Below are 16,605 nucleotides of genomic sequence, written 5' to 3'. Positions count from 1 at the left end.
AGTAGTTTTCCTACATTCAGCTTTTGAAAGCATTACTCTTGCAACACATAAGGAATATCACAGCTTGTGTTGTTCAAAGGAGTGCCAGAGTTAGAGTAACACAAGCAGTGTGGCTTCTGTATAATCCTTCTAATAAAACCCTAATTCTTTTCTCATGCAAATAGTTTGTGGGCTATGTATTAAAACTTCTTTATATTTTAACTTTTAGTTGTGAGTGATGTGACTTTTAGTTTTTAGTGATGAGTTTTCAACTTTGGAACAAAATTAAAAGAAAGTCACTTAGAATTCAAGTAGGAATTTTAATCTAAAATAGCATGTATTTTTTCATTCTGATTCTTGAATAAGGTTTAAATTACAAAAGTGCTTTCAATTTTAAGTCATTTTTTATAGTAGGTCAAACCTACAAAGTACTCTAATCTTTATGGTGCAAGTTAAAAGCAGGAAGAGGCAGGTGGATTTTGCTGTATTTGTTTGATAGAGTGATGTACTCATCTGAAGCAAACTGTTTATTATAAAACTGTCACTGTTAAAATAATAAAGACCATTGCTTTTGTTTGGTTTGTCCCACTAAGCCGGTCTCCAAGCAGAGAGAGAAAGAGACCCAGATGGGAGGAAGACAGAGAAAGGTGGTCTGAGAACCAGAGCTCCAGCAAAGAGAAAAATTATACTGCTATCAAAGACAAAGAATCAGAGGAGAATGCATCTGAAAAAAATGAAGAGGAAGATGAAGAATTGCTTAAGCCAGTCTGGGTTCGCTGTACCCATTCTGAAAGCTATTATTCCAATGACCCTATGGATCAAGTGGTATGTTTGCGAGAGAACTCTAAAATTACTGTACACAGTCCTTTATTGATCATTTGATTACTTGATTAATATGAACCCTTCAGCAGGTTCATGTTTTGTGTCGTGTAATCCTTCTCTCCTCCCAGCCATCTCAGTCTTTTAACCTTGTTAAGGGCTTTGTTTGTTGGTATTCTTCTCTATTTTCATCAGTTTCTTCTGTCTGTTTGCATTCAGATTAGTGGTACATGGAAGAGGGGTACTTTTTTTGTCTCCAGGAGGGAAGTGTGATTTTTTTTTTTTTTTCCATTATACCTGTGTTTGAGCAAAGATGCCTGAAGCACCATATCTTCACGCAACCTTGGAGACATTTTGTACAGAAGCAGGAAGTCAGGATTCTTTGTACTTGACAATAACACTTGCTGGTTGAGTAGTGATAGAGGGGGGGAGGTTTCTATGTTTTTGTGGGGGTTTTGTGTTTGTGGTTGGTTGTGGGGTTTTTGTGAGAATGACATGGAGAGTGAATTCATGGTGATTCGAAGCAGGCAACAAAATGAGCTGGGTCTTGTGTTTCTTGTGTGTGATAAAATTCTTTTTAATTGTAAAATACTTTCACAGGTCTCCTGTTTCTTCTAAACCTGTTAAAAATCAATGCTGAGCTGTACTAAATATGCTTAGCCATAGCTCTGCTTTGTTAGGCCAAAGGTTTGATGATAATGCACTAGCAAATGAAGTAATTTCTCTGCTAATTCACCTGGTGGAGCAATGTATTGATACACTAAAGCCTTAACAAGTATGTCCATGTTTCATTGAACTACACAGATCTGCCTTTTCCCTCTCTTGCTTTTCATCATGAAACACTGGTACATGTTGTGTTCACGTGTTATTTCAACACTGTCTTTTTTTTGTTGTTGTTGTTCTGGTTTTTTTAATTAACAGGGGGACTCTACTGTGGTAGGAACAAGCAAGCTCCGAGATTTGTATGAAAAGTTTGACGAGGAGTTAGGAAAGCGACAGGCAAAGGCAAAAGCAGCCAGGCCACCGTGGGAACCACCAAAGACCAAGCTGGATGAAGATTTAGGTAGGCAGAAAGGATAACAAAGCTCTGAAATGGAATAATCTGTAGTTAACATGGTTTTGGCAGTTGTGTGTATTTAATAATGTTGTTAGGTTAATCTCTATTTTTTAAATCCTTCCTTTGCATTGCATATCCAAGGGAGTTTTACTGTTGGTTTTGACTGAAGTAGAGCTAGATTCTTTACCCAGAAAGCCTAAGGGAAAATGGAGAGTATCCAGCACTGCCTTATGCTAAAGTCTCTTCCATGGCATGAAAGCACCCTGAGCATGATCAGATAGGCGAAAGCATGGTGCACAAGAGGCTTTGAGGAGCTCCTGGTCTTGTATTTCTAAAAAGAAAGGAAAGGTAGTGGTGATAAACTCGTATGGCTGCTTGTTATGGCACTGAGTTCATCTTTCTTCTGGATTGTACTTTGGTTGTGCAGCTCTGCTTGGTATGATCTTATGCAGAAGTATCAGTTTTCAAAACATAGTTTATCTGCATTGTCATGCACCACCTGTATGGATCTTCTTGCAGTGAAATAAGTCTGTTAACTTTATCAGTTATTGGGGAAATACTGGCTGAATTAGCAGGGCATACTTTTTGACAGCAATTTGTCTACTCAGGAGTCAGTGAAAGCTATTTTTTAATTTTGTTTTGTGAGAAGTGTTAGCTGTTCCTTTTATACTTCCAGCATTTCAGTGTTTCACAGTGTGTTTTTTCAGTCAGTTGCATTACTTCAAGAAAGTCTTAGGCATATCACATTAATTTAGATACTCTGTTGGGCTTGCCCTTTAACTGATGCTTCATGTTTGCCCATTGAGCTGCTTCAGACTCTCATATCTGAGCTTAGTAACTTTAAAAATCACATAATAAATATTCTAAAGTTGACATACGGGTATATAATGACATGGTCAAGATACAATAAAGGTGAAAGAAAAAAATAAACAGATTAAATAAAATGTGAATTCAGTTTTGTAAAGGAAATGCCTTTCTTACCATTTTTTGAACAGTGGATTTGCATATATTTAAATTCAGTCAAGATCACTAGCAAAGTTAACTGTAGGGTTTTTCAGGAGGTATATTTTCATGTGGATGAAGCAAGGACAAAACTGCTACATTCAACATACCTGGGTAAAGCTTTACTTCCTCAGATCTCTGCAGAAAGATTTCCTTTGCTGCTCCAGGCTAAAATATGAGAGGGCCAAGAGCAACTTACCTGTGTTTCTTTATCCACTCTTTCTGGAAGACCTGAAGGCTCTGTGTCTGCACTGGTCCCCTGGGCTGACTTGGTGTCTGTGCCAGCTTCTACAGCCATGCTCCTATAGTGTCTAACAGTTTGTCTTATTTTGTACTTAACTAAATGCTCTGTTCTGCCTTGTGTTAGCAGTAGTTGTGTATTGTAGTGAGATTGCAATACACTGCAAGAGCACTTTTAGATCATGAAAGGCTGATTTCAATATGTGAAATCCAAAAGTTCTGCGTTGGTCTTTCGGAACTCCACCTTACTTTCACAGGTCCCACACTCATTTTGCACCTAAAATTAGACTTATACAACTGATTAATGTTTATCAGAGAACTTTTAAAACTCGAGTGTTTGCGAATATTTGTAGGAATATACATGTATGCACATTTAGACAAAACTTGATTTCAACTGAGCATATATGACCTATGTAAACTATATGTCCCAAGGATGTATTTTAATAACACGTTACACTGAATTATGGACTGTATAAAAATACATCTTAATTTTTTATTTTTCTTTTAAAAAGGAAACATTTTACTAGTAATATTTTCTCATTTTCTCTCTCCTTTTTCTTTTAACTAAGGGGAGTCTGATATTCAATAAATACACATTTTAAACCATAGTTTCACAGTATTTCAAAGCACTGGCAGTGTAGTAATATGTTTTCTCTTAAGTCAAAACTTAGAAATGGAAGAAATGTTGCATGCCTCCTTCCAAGAATAATAAACCTTACTTGCATCATGGTATGTGTCTTGGCCATGAAGGTACTTATTTAAATTGGAGCTGGAGAGATTTATGGAAATGAGTGATATTACGTGCATAAGAAAGGGAGTTGCTTCTAAGTACCACAGGAGGTTAGAGATATGTAAGGAGGAAAACTCACAGAACAGGGCTTCTGAAAAACTTGCGACGGGATTCACTCAGCTAGTAGTAGTTCCAGGTTTTCTTCTTGTCTGTGGTTTCTAACATGTGATAATGGATTTATTAGAAATAATTGATTTTGAAAAATGTGTCTAACAGTACATGTTCTATAATAATTCTACACATGTGCTGTTTCAAAACTCTTAAATAGATAATATTCTGCTACAGACAGGAACATTTTTAGGTAAAATGAAACTAGACATAAGCACTTTGCTCATAGCAAGCAAAATTAACTTTTAAACAGCAAGAAGTTCTGTTTAGCTCATGCTAGTGACCTTATGTGTATTCTTTCTCTTTTCTCTCTCGTGTTTTTTTCCCTTCCCCCCTCTCCCCCCTTCCTTTTTCCCCTTTACGGTAATACTTGTGTTGGTTATAGCTCTATAATCTTTATTGTCAAGTAACTGAAATTGTTATTCCTCAACTGATCAGTGGTGCTCCTGGACAGCCAACAGCAATCTCTCATGCATGCAAACAGATGCAGTTGTTATAGGCATTTAATATCCATAGCATTTGCTGTAATTTTTAATTAAAAATGCAGTTGCTGTTTCTCTTTTTGTTAGTGTGATTGTCATGCACAGCTTTAATAACTTCCAGTATGCCACAGTTAGCTATGTCATGGTAGAGAATGGATTGCTATTGGAGAAGAGAGTGTGTGGAAGTGTTTTTCAGCTGACTTTATTTTTCCTTTGTGAATCAGAGAGCTCCAGTGACTCAGACTGTGACTCTGAAGAGGACAGCAGCTGCTCTAGCAGTTCAGATTCAGATGTCTTTGACGTCATTGCAGAAATTAAGCGTAAAAAAGCACACCCTGATCGTCTCCATGAAGAACTATGGTACAATGATCCAGGACAGGTATGGTGAGAGGAAAAAGTACTGTGTGTCTGAAAGTTGTTCTCCCCTGTACACCATAAATTCTGCGTTGTTCTCAACCATGCTGAGTGACATCTATTTCAATACGCATTTTTTAACCTTCTTTCCCCTTTTCTCTTTCATCTTCTTCAAAGCACTTCACTTTTGATTTCAGGAGTGTGGTTGTAGCTCATGAATCCTGGGGATTATTCAGCTGGAATCATATCTGACAGTGTTAATAAAACCTGAATTGCTAACAATGTACTAATGCTGTCCTCTTAGCCCTGAGATAAAGGTACACAGATGAATTCTGTGATGGAGAAAAGGCAACGTTTTTACCTCCTTTACAAATTTTTCACCTAAAAGCTCTCACCTCATAATGATAAATAATGTTTTAAATATGCAATTAATGCTCCTAATTTCTTGTCTAATGGTTCTTTTGTAATTGCATGGAGATTATAGTTCTCATTAAATGTAATTGCTGAGCTCATGAAGTGTTGTTTTGAATGTATACATGGCACAGAAGACTAGTTTTTGTTTGCAAATTTGCCGTCTTCATCTTTCTTACTTAAATATTTTACAGTCTATTCTAACTCCTTGTCAAGTGGCACCTCAGTAAATTTATTTTTCTGGCACTTTGTGTGATGCACGAGTTTAGCATGCAACAAATCATAAAGCGAAGAGTTACTGCAATGCTTATTGCCACTGTGGTAATTCAAAGGTCTGTTGAATATTCTATTACAGACTCATATTTATGCTTCTAGTTAAAAAAAAATAATAATTTGAGCATAGCTAGGTGTTTTTATTTGTATGGAAAACAAAATTAGTGAACTGTTTGGATATTTAACTGAAAAAATTGTGTAGCTCTTGGGCACACTTCAAAGTAATGTTCTAGGCCAGAATATTAGCTAAATAAAAAGCAGTGGAATAACTGTAGTACGAATAGATTCAGGAATGTGTGGTTTATAAGTTTCCCGCTGAAAAACTTTCTTTCCCCAAAACTTTCTTGAGGCTGTCTCTTCATCTTTCTTGAAGAGGATGAAATCAGATCATGGTGAGCTTGTCAGTGCTGTACCTCTTCTGGGTAGATTTTATTTGAAAATATTTGAAATTTTCCTAGGTATTTATCTAGTATGCCAAAATGCTTTCTAACTATCACTACATAAACCAGGATTGATTGCTGTGCACACTGGCACGTACAAGTACACTGTCTGACACGGAACTGGATTTTTAGGATGGATCTTCCCAACCCTTCAATCTGAGCAGTGTGTTTGTTACTTTGGATAATCTCCAGCAGTGCTGGCAGTTGCCAGAAAATAAATTGTTAAAGCTGATGCCACCACAGTGCCCTTTTTCTTACAAGTGTTATCTGCTTGTTTGTGTTGCCCTGATGGTCAGAGAAAGTTAGAAGCCATTGCCTATGTAAAATTGTGATCTTTCAACATCATTTTATCATCACTTCTTGAGTGTTTTTACTGCATTTTTTTCCATGAGTGGTGTCATTAGGGACAAGATAGATATGTATCTGACTTGCTTCTCAAGTCCTGGGCTTTACAGGTACTTCACATCTCTCAATTTAGGTCTGTGCATTTAGTGTAACAGAGGCAGTTAGTGCTGAACAGAGCAAAGAATTAAGGATGAGATTTTCAAAAATAAGTGATGATTATTTTAATAGCCTCAGTAGGCCCTTATTTTTGGGGCAGTGATGAGCAATTTGGTATTGACTGCATTTTTTAACTCTTCTGTTTTGTGGCTGTATAAGCCAGTGAGTAAGTATGCTTTTACCTGTAAGCATGATTCAATTTCATTGAGCCTGTACTTTCCTCAAGGGTCTCAGAGTGTGGAAAAAAATGTGTGAACAAAAAGCCATCGTGTCACTCTGTTGTTGAGATTACATGACTTAAGTTCCCAAAGGAGATGAGATGTGCCCTACTTCTTACATTCCTTTGCATGTATGCGTTGTGCCAGCCTGAAGAAATTAAACCGAGATGAACATTCAGAGAATTAACATCAAAACTAAAAAGTTGCCTCCCTCTCCCAATTGTCTAAAGACTACAGTAACAGCAGTTTGGTTGTTCTTGCTCCCTGAGGTATCTATTGTGTGATGATACTATTTAGCCCCACCATGGATGCTGTTTACATTTTAAGGCTGCTTATAATGGCATGGAAAGTTCTGCTGGTTTTTGTATTGCATTGCAAGGTTTTGGGTTTTTTCCTAAGTCTAAAAAACATGCTTCAGTCCTTGGATTCAAACTTTGAAAAACTCCATTAAAGCCTGGGATTGGGAACTTAATTCGTTTCTCTGGTTTGGTTCTGGATTTTTTTTGTTGGATTTCTGCAATGGGCGTGATGTTAAGAGCAGAAAGCTTTAGGGTATTGTAGTAATTGATAGTCTGCATTGAAATTGGTCATAAAAGTGGAAAGAAAGACACTAGCTGTATACCGTGTGCAATGGCCCTTTTTGGTATAGCTACTTGATGCACCCATAGAGAATACTGAAGTGGATATTTTTTCCCCTTCCTCTTTTTTACTCATCTGTTCATAGGATGGATTTGAAGTGTTCCCATTAGTTCTTTAAAGTACTGAGGAAAAAGCTTCAAATGGTCTGCTTTGCATACTTCGGGTGATAGCCTTGCCTGCCACATGGCAGAGAGGTTAGTCAGGGACGGGATTTCAGTCAGTGAACTTAGTGGAACTGTTTGAACATGGAGATTTCAGCATGTAAATATTTGTATACGCATATTTAGGGCCTGAATTTTGTTTTAGGCAGACAGCGTGCTGTTTGTACGTATAAGAAGTGGAAAAATGTATATGATAGTAGAGTGGTACAATTCTGCTGAGAGCATTTTTCTGTCTTGTGCTTCTGAAACCGTGATGAAGTTCTAATGCGATTGTGCAGTTTTCTTACATTAGTCTATACTGTTTTCAGTTTTATTGGCTTAAGAACATCCACTTAATCTAAGCATGACAGGCTTTTAGAAGCATCAGCGCTCTGGGCATTAAAAGCAACACACTTTTCCAAAACAATTTTTCAATAAAAACAGAATCCTATTTTGTTTTTGACAGATGAATGATGGACCTTTGTGCAAGTGCAGTGCTAAAGCCCGACGAACGGGAATAAGACATGGCATTTATCCTGGCGAAGAGGTAAGTAATTCTAAGAATTGCAATTATGAGTACAAACTTGCTGCTGTAAGGTCATACTTGGGTTGATTTGAGTGTTTTTTCCATGATTTACACGCTGAGTAAAAACTCCTGTGCACCTTTAAATCACTTAGTTGTGTAACCTTACATTTAAAATGCAATACTGGTAATGAAATCTACCTGAAAACTACGGAAAACTTTTGCCTGCATTTGTTTAGTTCTAGGTGCTGGTTTTGGGTTTTTTTAAAGTTTCTGAAACGCAATTACATTAATAAAAAAGAACTTGTGGTCAAAGATCTACCATCTTCAAGTGGATGAGTATATTATGAGGTCCCTCTTTGTGAAGGGATTGCTTTAAAAGTAAAAGTAAGTAAAACAGTAATTCTGCTGCTGACAGGAGCAGGAAGCTTGTCAGGAGGTGTTCTTGCCTTAGCACTAGAGTGTGTCTGCACTGCAAACTGTCAAACAGTCTATTACCTTCTTTGTGAATACGTGATTAGACAAAATGACTCCATCAGCTTCCTGAAACACATTTCAGAATTGTAGTGCCTTTCTTTTGAAAAATGTTGTTGAAATAGCGTTTGGTTATTTTCCTTAGACATATTCATTTGTACAGAGCATGCTTTGTAATCAGTATTGTTTCTGGAAATAAAAACAGTGCTTGGATGACCTCAAGCTTTTTTATTCTAAAAAACTTTGTTTTTGTGAAAGAATTGGAGAACGTTAATATGTAGGGTTTACAATTTACCTTTTGTAATTTTTCTTGAAGAATTTAATGTTTCAATATGCCTTTTTACATATATTTACTGAAACATTCTTTTATTTCTCTGCAGTTAAGGATTTATGAATGTTTCTGGAAATTATTCCAGTTCAGAAAAATAACTTTGGTCTGAAGCTTGCTATAAATCACTTCAGTTCAGGATCAGTTCCTCCCCACATTGTCTTTAGTGTTTTTCTTGCAGAGGAGGAGGGAGAAAATTTAGGAGGACAAAACTGATACGTAAAACTTGCTGCATGAAGGCAGCTGCTCCCTGGAGCAAGGCCAGCTGGGAATTTGAGGTTTCAGAAAATCTTCTAGGATATCATCATAGAATCATAGAACTGTTTGGGTGGGAAGGGACCTTAAAGATCATCTAGTTCCAACCCCCCTGCCGTGGGCAGGGACACCTTTCACTAGACCAGGTTGCTCACAGCCCCGTCCAACCTGGCCTTGAACACTTCCAGGGATGGGGCATCCACAGCCTCTCTGGGCAACCTGTTCCAGTGCCTCACCACCCTCACAGTGAAGAACTTCTTCCTGACATCTAATCTAAATCTACCCTCTTTCAGTTTAAAGCCATTACCCCTCGTCCTATCACTACATGCCCTTGTAAAAAGTCCCTCTCCAGCTTTCTTGTAGGCCCCCTTCAGGTACTGGAAGGCTGCTATAAGGTGTCCCCGGAGCCTTCTCTTCTCTTCTCCATGCTGAACACCCCCAACTCTCTCAGCCTGTCTTCATAGGAGAGGTGCTCCAGCCCTCTGATCATCTTCATGGCCCTCCTCTGGCCTCACTCCAACAGGTCCGTGTCCTTCTTATGTTGGGGGGCCCAGAGCTGAACGCAGTCTCCAGGTGGGGTCTCACCAGAGTGGAGCAGAGGGGCAGAATCCCCTCCCTCACCCTGCTGGTCACGCTGCTTTTGATGCAGCCCAGGATACAGTTGGCTTTCTGGGCTGCAAACACATGCTGACGGGTCACGTTGAGCTCGTCAACCACTATACTAGTTCTCTTCAACCAATGTACTAGTTTTTACAGTGTCATGTAGATAAAACTGCCTAGCTTTAAACTACCTGGCTTGTAACTGTCTTGTCTCAGCAGTGAGAAGCTCAATTTGGGGATGAAGAGCCAGAGTAATTACCCTGCTTATTGGATAGGTTTTGCAAACTGCACAGAGCTGCATAGTGGTGTAGCTATCTTGCCATCTGAATCAGGCCAACTTTTGTAACGCTGTTTAAAGTAGTACCCTGCTTGCTGCAGTGATTTTTTTCATTTTTTTTTCCATGCAGACAGATGTATTCCAAACAGGCTGGTGGCAGCCTTTGAGCTGCAGCAAATTGGATGTAGGGCATAGTAGAAACTGGTTTTGTCTGACTCTTGAGGATTTTAAAGGTCTTTAAAGGTCCTTTTAAAGGAGGTCTTTAAACTGGACTGCTTCAGAACAAGCTGGAAGAAAACATTAATTCCAGGTGTTTGCTTTTGCATCAGAGTGCATGGAGGACTGGCTGCCTTTGGACCTCACAGGCAGGCATTACAACCTGGCAGACAGAGCAGGGTTACCAGAGCTGCCTGTGGTGATAGACTAATCCCTTCTCTTCAGGCCCCAGATTTGCCCCAAGCAGATGAGTTGATACCTGTTTATCTTGATAGCATACTTTGAGATTTTCTCATGTGAGGTCGAGGTTCATTTTTGTAAGCTTTTTAAAATCAGTTTCCTGAAACAAATTAGACTGGTACGTAAACAACTAACTGCTGTGTGCAAGAAAGATGGAGAGTCAAAAGGAAAATGAAAAAACTACAGCAATATTTTTCACCTTTTTTTCCTTTTGAATAGCTTTAAAAATATTTCTGAAAGTGAAAATGTAGATAAGGCCACATTTTCCCTCTTCCCAGAATGCTTAATTATGACTACCTGCTTTTATTTAATTTTTCCTACTGCATATTTCATGGCTATTAGAAATGCTTTATTCTCTCTTTTAATCTAAATTTGCCTTGACTTTACACATAATTCTACTTATCTCTTTCTTTAAGCCCATTAAACCATGTCGCCCCATGACCAACAATGCTGGAAGACTATACCACTATCGAATTACTGTGTCGCCTCCCACAAACTTCTTAGTAAGTACTTTATAAATAATTCTAACTAGGACTCTAATTTTATTTCCAGTGATGGAAGTAGTACTGCTTCTTGCTTACTCCCTGGTGGTTTTGTTTGCTTTTTTAAGACAGACCGACCTACTGTTATTGAGTATGATGACCATGAATATATCTTTGAAGGGTTCTCAATGTTTGCACACGCCCCACTAACAAACGTAAGTATTTTCATTACTACATACGTGGGATTTGTTTGGAAGGCAAGCTCTTTCTGCCCTTAAGTAGAACTTCTCTAAAACAATGATATGTGTATGTTACAAACATCTCGCCAGCACTGGGGACAGGGGAAGGACATTTGTGCTGATGAGTCTCAGGTTTGGTCTTGACTAATTGTGGTGAGCATTGTCTTCAGACTGTGATGTTTTTACATGTTTCACAGTTTGGAAGTAAAATAAATCATGGAATAACTTGTTAATTGGATTTAAATTGGGTGAGCAGGTTTGTTAAGTTGGAAAAGCTTAACAAAACGGCAACATCAACAAAAAAAGGTTTTACCTTTAAGTGACAAATGGACTTTTTTCAGACATCCACTCTAAAGGGATTTCTCTCTTCTAAAAACTTAACTAGACGTATCCGCTACTTTCCAACATCTGTTCAGCTTCTTCAGGAACTAGGCAAGTTACAATTTTTATTAAAAGCTGTATGTATTTAAAGGCAATTAATTTCATGCTTTGAAAGCAAATATAACAAGAAAAGGACATGATTGGTCCCTCACTGCCCTGCTTTTCCAATATAAGCTGAGTTAGCCATATCTGGATGAAAAATATGCAAAGACTTAATTTCTGTACACTTGAAGATTTTTTTGGTATCTTGATATTTCAAGAACTGTTTTTTCAAATGCTGTAGTGTTTATTTGTTTCCTTCATTTTTCTACCTATTACTAGCTACACCACCAATGCTAAAACCCAGTATAAGAATGGTTGTCAGTACAGGACTGGGATGTAAGAATACTGGAACTGAGAGGCACTGAGAAGGACGTACTTTTTTCCTGACAGCTTGCTTATGTAAAACATATGACAACACTTTACTTTTGGTGAGCTGGGGAAAGGACTCATGTTGACAAGAAGTCAGTGAGAGAGTGGAGTTCAGCCTGTGGCGTGGCAGTGTGAAGCAATCCTGCCCAGTAACATTAACTCAGCCTTGGGGTTCAAGGCAGATTTGACCCAAGGCTTTACGTTTTCACTTTGCAAATGAGCAAAAAGGACCAGTTTCGTTTTACTCCCATTAAAAGGATAAAGAGACCACCTTATCTTTATAATTTTTGTGTCTACTGCATGACAGAAAGGCAAAGAATTATGGAAATCTTTAATATATAGAGAACAAGGAAAACTGTGTGTGATATGAGTAGTTAATGAAGATATTTTGTTTACTCTTCCTGTAAAGTGCACGTGTGTGTTTTCTCATTCCAAGTAGGGGAAGTGGTCAGTAGCAAATGATTACTTTTTTACAGAGTTAAATACAAAGCAACACTGTATTGTCAGTTCCTGTTACTAACAGGTATAAAGACCTTTGGAAAGAGTCTCTTGCTGTCTTGAGATGATTTTTGGCAACATAGAAACTGCTGTTTGAGAGACATTTTGGAACACATTTGATAAAAGGGAAGTGGCAAAGGGTAGCAAAAATAGAGATCTGAACACCAACATCTTTGAATGAACCAAATTTCTGTAATTTGACATCTTAGCTTTGCACACAGTTAGAAGTCTTGCTACTGTTATTACTATTACTCAGTAATAATTGAGCAGGTCAGATATTAGGGAAAATGGTTAATACAGTCATAAGAGAAATTATAATTTTCTTAATATAACTATCAAAACAATTTTACAGTACCAACCACATGTTCCTTTGCTATGTATCTGCTTGTGTATGTGGAACTGTAATTCATGGAGATTTTGGTTGTGGTCACTTCTCTAAAGCATTCATTTTCTACTCAATACAAAGAAAAATACCCCAGGCTACTGAGTTTCTGAATCAGAATATCTTCCCCTGGTTGAACTTACATGTTAGAAAGTAAGCGAACGCTCCCTGTATTTTTTTTTTTTAAAGCCCCCCTGATTTAAATGTAACAGGATTTCCTCTCCTCGGATTCTAAATGGGACATTTCACTTCCAAGGTTTTTTATTCTTGTATTCACATGTCATATTGTATCAAATTGTAGGAAATGCAATTTTTTGTTTGGTTGTTCAGTGTAGCTCCTTAGTTTATCATGCAGATATCAACAGATTTTTGTAGACAAAATAGTCAAATGCTTGACAGTGGGCTGCAAGAAGATGCAAGCAGAATATTGCCCCTGTGCTAATTCCATTGATTTCAGTGCAACCCCAGCGCTGTTCAGATATTTATTTGTCTGCTTATCAATGCAAAATAACCTTGTGTTGCCTCACTTTCACAGACCGTTGACTTGTTCTAAGATTCTTTTATGCTTGCAAGGCCAGTGAATAGTAAAACTTGCTAAGAGCTGTAGATGTGTAGGGCAGGATTAGGCATTTCTGTAGTCTTTCAGAAATTTAGCTTTTTTGCTTTAAAAAATCCCATTTAAAACAAACACATACCTTCAGTAGTCCATGGACTTCGCAAACAAAGGAGCCTTTTTTCAAAGGTGAAAAAAATGAATTAGATGTTTGTCTTACTAGTTAGTTGAGTGAACTTCTGAGAATATTTATTGGATGAAATTAGTATAAACCTATAAATTTATCCTGAAGTTCTTACATTGTGTTGCTATAACTTAAAGCCATATTTTAAGACAGTATAGCTAACAGAATTGGCAGTGTGCTAAAAAAGCCTTGCCTTCAGGTCACTGTATCAATCTGACATGTTGTGTCACCAACAATAAATTCACTTCCAAATATACAAGTGAGAGAAGTTACAGGTTTACTGAGCTTTGCTTTTTCTTCTAAACAAAATTTCATCTCCAGTAGATGGCATTATTTAATCTTCCTTTACCATCCCTCCTGTCAGCACTGTGTTATTACAGAGGTGGAATTTAGAACTGTTACTTCTCTTGCACATGCTTGTGTTCCTGCCTTTGCATGATCCCCCAGAGCAGCTGTTTCAGTAAGCGCCCTTTTCAGCAGACAGTAATGCGTTTGCAAACAAAATTGTATTAAGTATACATTTGATGCTGTATAGTTTTTCATGCTGAATTTCTATTTTCCTTCCAGATTCCTCTATGTAAAGTAATCAGATTTAACATTGACTATACAATTCATTTCATTGAGGAGATGATGCCTGAGGTAAGAAGGATAATTAGTCAAAAAGTCAGAGTGGGTTATGAGTTGTCGATATGCTTAGTGGATTAAACTCTTCAGAATCCCATCTTGTGAAGTCTCCAAGAGACAGGCTGTATTCTGAACAAATGGCTGAAAAGGAACTTGCACTCACAGGTACTAGCATAAATCCATCTACCTAGGCTATCATATATTAAAATCAAATAGTAAGAAGTGCTTATATCCATAGCTTCTTTTCATTTTAAGTTATATACACTATATGTCAGGTACTGTTATCTGTAAGCTGAGTTAGGCATTATCCTTCTTTTACGGATGATGAAAATAAGGCATATGGAGGTGCTGGTTTGCCAGGACCATGTAAGTCAATGGCAGAGCTGAAACTTAATCATGAGTTTGAAGCTCTGAAGATTGCTTATCAGTACTTAATATAAGCTGTTGCCAAAACAAATTTCCGGTAGATACAAACAAAGCACATTGAGTTCATAATCTTTTTTTTTTTTTTTTTTTTTTTTTTTACAAATTAATCTCTGGTGAAGCCAGTTTGTGAAGTAAATTGTTGCAGTGGAACAGCATGCATAGGTACAGAAACACTCCTGCATATTAACTACAAAGATCAGTGTTTAATTTGGTCACATTGTCTCGGTTTAACCCCAGCTGGCAACTAAGCCCCGCACAGCTGCTCGCTCGATCCCCCCAGTGGGATGGGGGAGAGAATTGGAAGAGTAAAAGTGAGAAAACTCATGGGTTTGAGATAAAGACAGTTTAATAGGTAAAGCAAAAGCCGGGCACGCAAGCAAAGCAAAACAAGGAATTCATTCACCACTTCCCATGGGCAGGCAGGTGTTCAGCCATCTCCAGGAAAGCAGGGCTCCATCAGGCATAACAGGTACTTGGGAAGACAAAACACTGTAACTCCAAATGTCCCCCCCTTCCTTCTTCTTCCCCCAGCTTTATATACTGAGGGTGACATCATACGGTCTGGAATACCCCTTTGGCCAGTCAGGGTCAGCTGTCCCGGCTGTGTCCCCTCCCAAGTTCTTGTGCCCCCCCAGCCTCCTCACTGGTGGGGTGGGGTGAGGAGCAGAAAAGGCACTGACTTTGTGCAAGCACTGCTCAGCAGTAAGGAAAACATCCCTGTGTTATCAACACTGTTTCCAGCACAAATCCAAAACACAGCCCCATACTAGCTACTGTGAAGAAAATTAACCCTACACCAGCCAAAACCAGCACACACATTTACATTTTTCTTGTTATATATCTCTCTTTTTTGTTGCTCAACATCATTGAAATATATGCAAGAACTCTGAAATTCCTCAGCAAGATTAATGTGATCAAAACAATTCATTTCTTGTTACTGAATCTGCTGTGTTGTCTCCAAATCTTGTTCTAAAACAACGAATGGCCACCAAGCAAAATAGGCAATTTGACATTTTTCTGGAATCCTGGTCAATTGGCTACAGCACTGTTTGCAGACCATCTTTACTAATGCATTCTTGCGAAAGAGATAGGTTTTTTAGGTTTGGAATTTACGGCTGGTAGCACAGTACAATTTATATCAACCTGGCCTGATTTTGTTCATTAAGGAAGGTTTTTTAAGTTCCTTCATTTCTGAATGAAAGCTCTTTGCTTTAAAGGAGCTGCTTCGCCACTTGATGAGAAGAATCTTTCTTTTTTTTTTTTTTTCTCCTTTTTTTTTTTTTTCCTATCCTTTCCTGTTGGCTTTGTGTTGTACTGATACGTTGGTATGGAAGTGATCATGGTATCACTGATTTATAAACATTTAATATGAACACGTAGGAAAGTGAATTACAAGAAAGATCCTTCTGAGAAATATGTCATCTGCTTAGCTTACTTGGGTGAAAGGGTTTTAGTGCATGGTGAGCTATCGCAGATTGATAATTTCTGCCTATAGTGTTGATTTGGACATTGACTAAAGAGTCTTCATTACAATGCTTTCTTGACAGTGCTTTCTGAAGAGATCAATGTGTTATGTTACGGTAGGTGATTACAGATATATCAATACTGTTTCCAGTGTCTAGCAATTGAATAAATAAATATGAAAATATGTCAAATATGAAAACACTGTTTTTTTCATTGTTTTATTTAAATAGATGTGAGTGGCATTATTTGTACTACAATATTAAATAATTCTGGTTTATTTTTTTCTTTCCCCAGAATTTTTGTGTGAGAGGTCTTGAGCTGTTCTCTTCATATCTATTCAAAGATATTTTGGAACTCTATGACTGGAATCTTAAAGGTAACTTTTAGGGAAAAAAAACCCATACAAAAAGCCAATTAATTGCAGCTTTTGTAAATAGAACTCTATTTTGTTGTGTTCTCTGGTTTAAAAAGAAAAAAAGTGAGGAGGGACCTCAAAAGAACAAGTCAAATGCTGGTTTATGCGAGAGGGACAAACTTCCACTTTGTTCTTCAAGAAGATGAAATATATTAGAGTTCATTAGTGTGGGCTGTAGCA

General features: G+C 37.8%; 1 protein-coding gene across 4 annotated transcripts in view; it reads left to right on the top strand.

Annotated features, from left to right (window-relative positions):
- The window catches only part of DROSHA (drosha ribonuclease III), a 76,397-nt gene that overhangs the window by 7,365 nt on the left and 52,427 nt on the right, over positions 1–16,605 (top strand). For all 4 annotated transcript variants that reach the window (XR_005930801.1, XM_030041657.2, XM_030041655.2 and 1 more), the window contains 8 exons: positions 573–804; positions 1,720–1,861; positions 4,702–4,856; positions 7,920–8,000; positions 10,783–10,869; positions 10,977–11,063; positions 14,064–14,135; positions 16,305–16,386. Coding sequence is in view for 3 of the 4 variants with exons in the window: in XM_030041657.2 (XP_029897517.1) it covers positions 573–804; positions 1,720–1,861; positions 4,702–4,856; positions 7,920–8,000; positions 10,783–10,869; positions 10,977–11,063; positions 14,064–14,135; positions 16,305–16,386 (938 nt within the window). In the remaining variant the exon portion in view is untranslated. The remainder of the gene's footprint in view (positions 1–572; positions 805–1,719; positions 1,862–4,701; positions 4,857–7,919; positions 8,001–10,782; positions 10,870–10,976; positions 11,064–14,063; positions 14,136–16,304; positions 16,387–16,605) is intronic.

This window comes from Aquila chrysaetos, chromosome 18, assembly GCF_900496995.4.
Source record: "Aquila chrysaetos chrysaetos chromosome 18, bAquChr1.4, whole genome shotgun sequence".
NCBI lineage: Eukaryota > Metazoa > Chordata > Aves > Accipitriformes > Accipitridae > Aquila > Aquila chrysaetos.
Note: the sequence above shows the minus strand (reverse complement) of the source record. Positions and strands in the feature narration are given on the sequence as shown.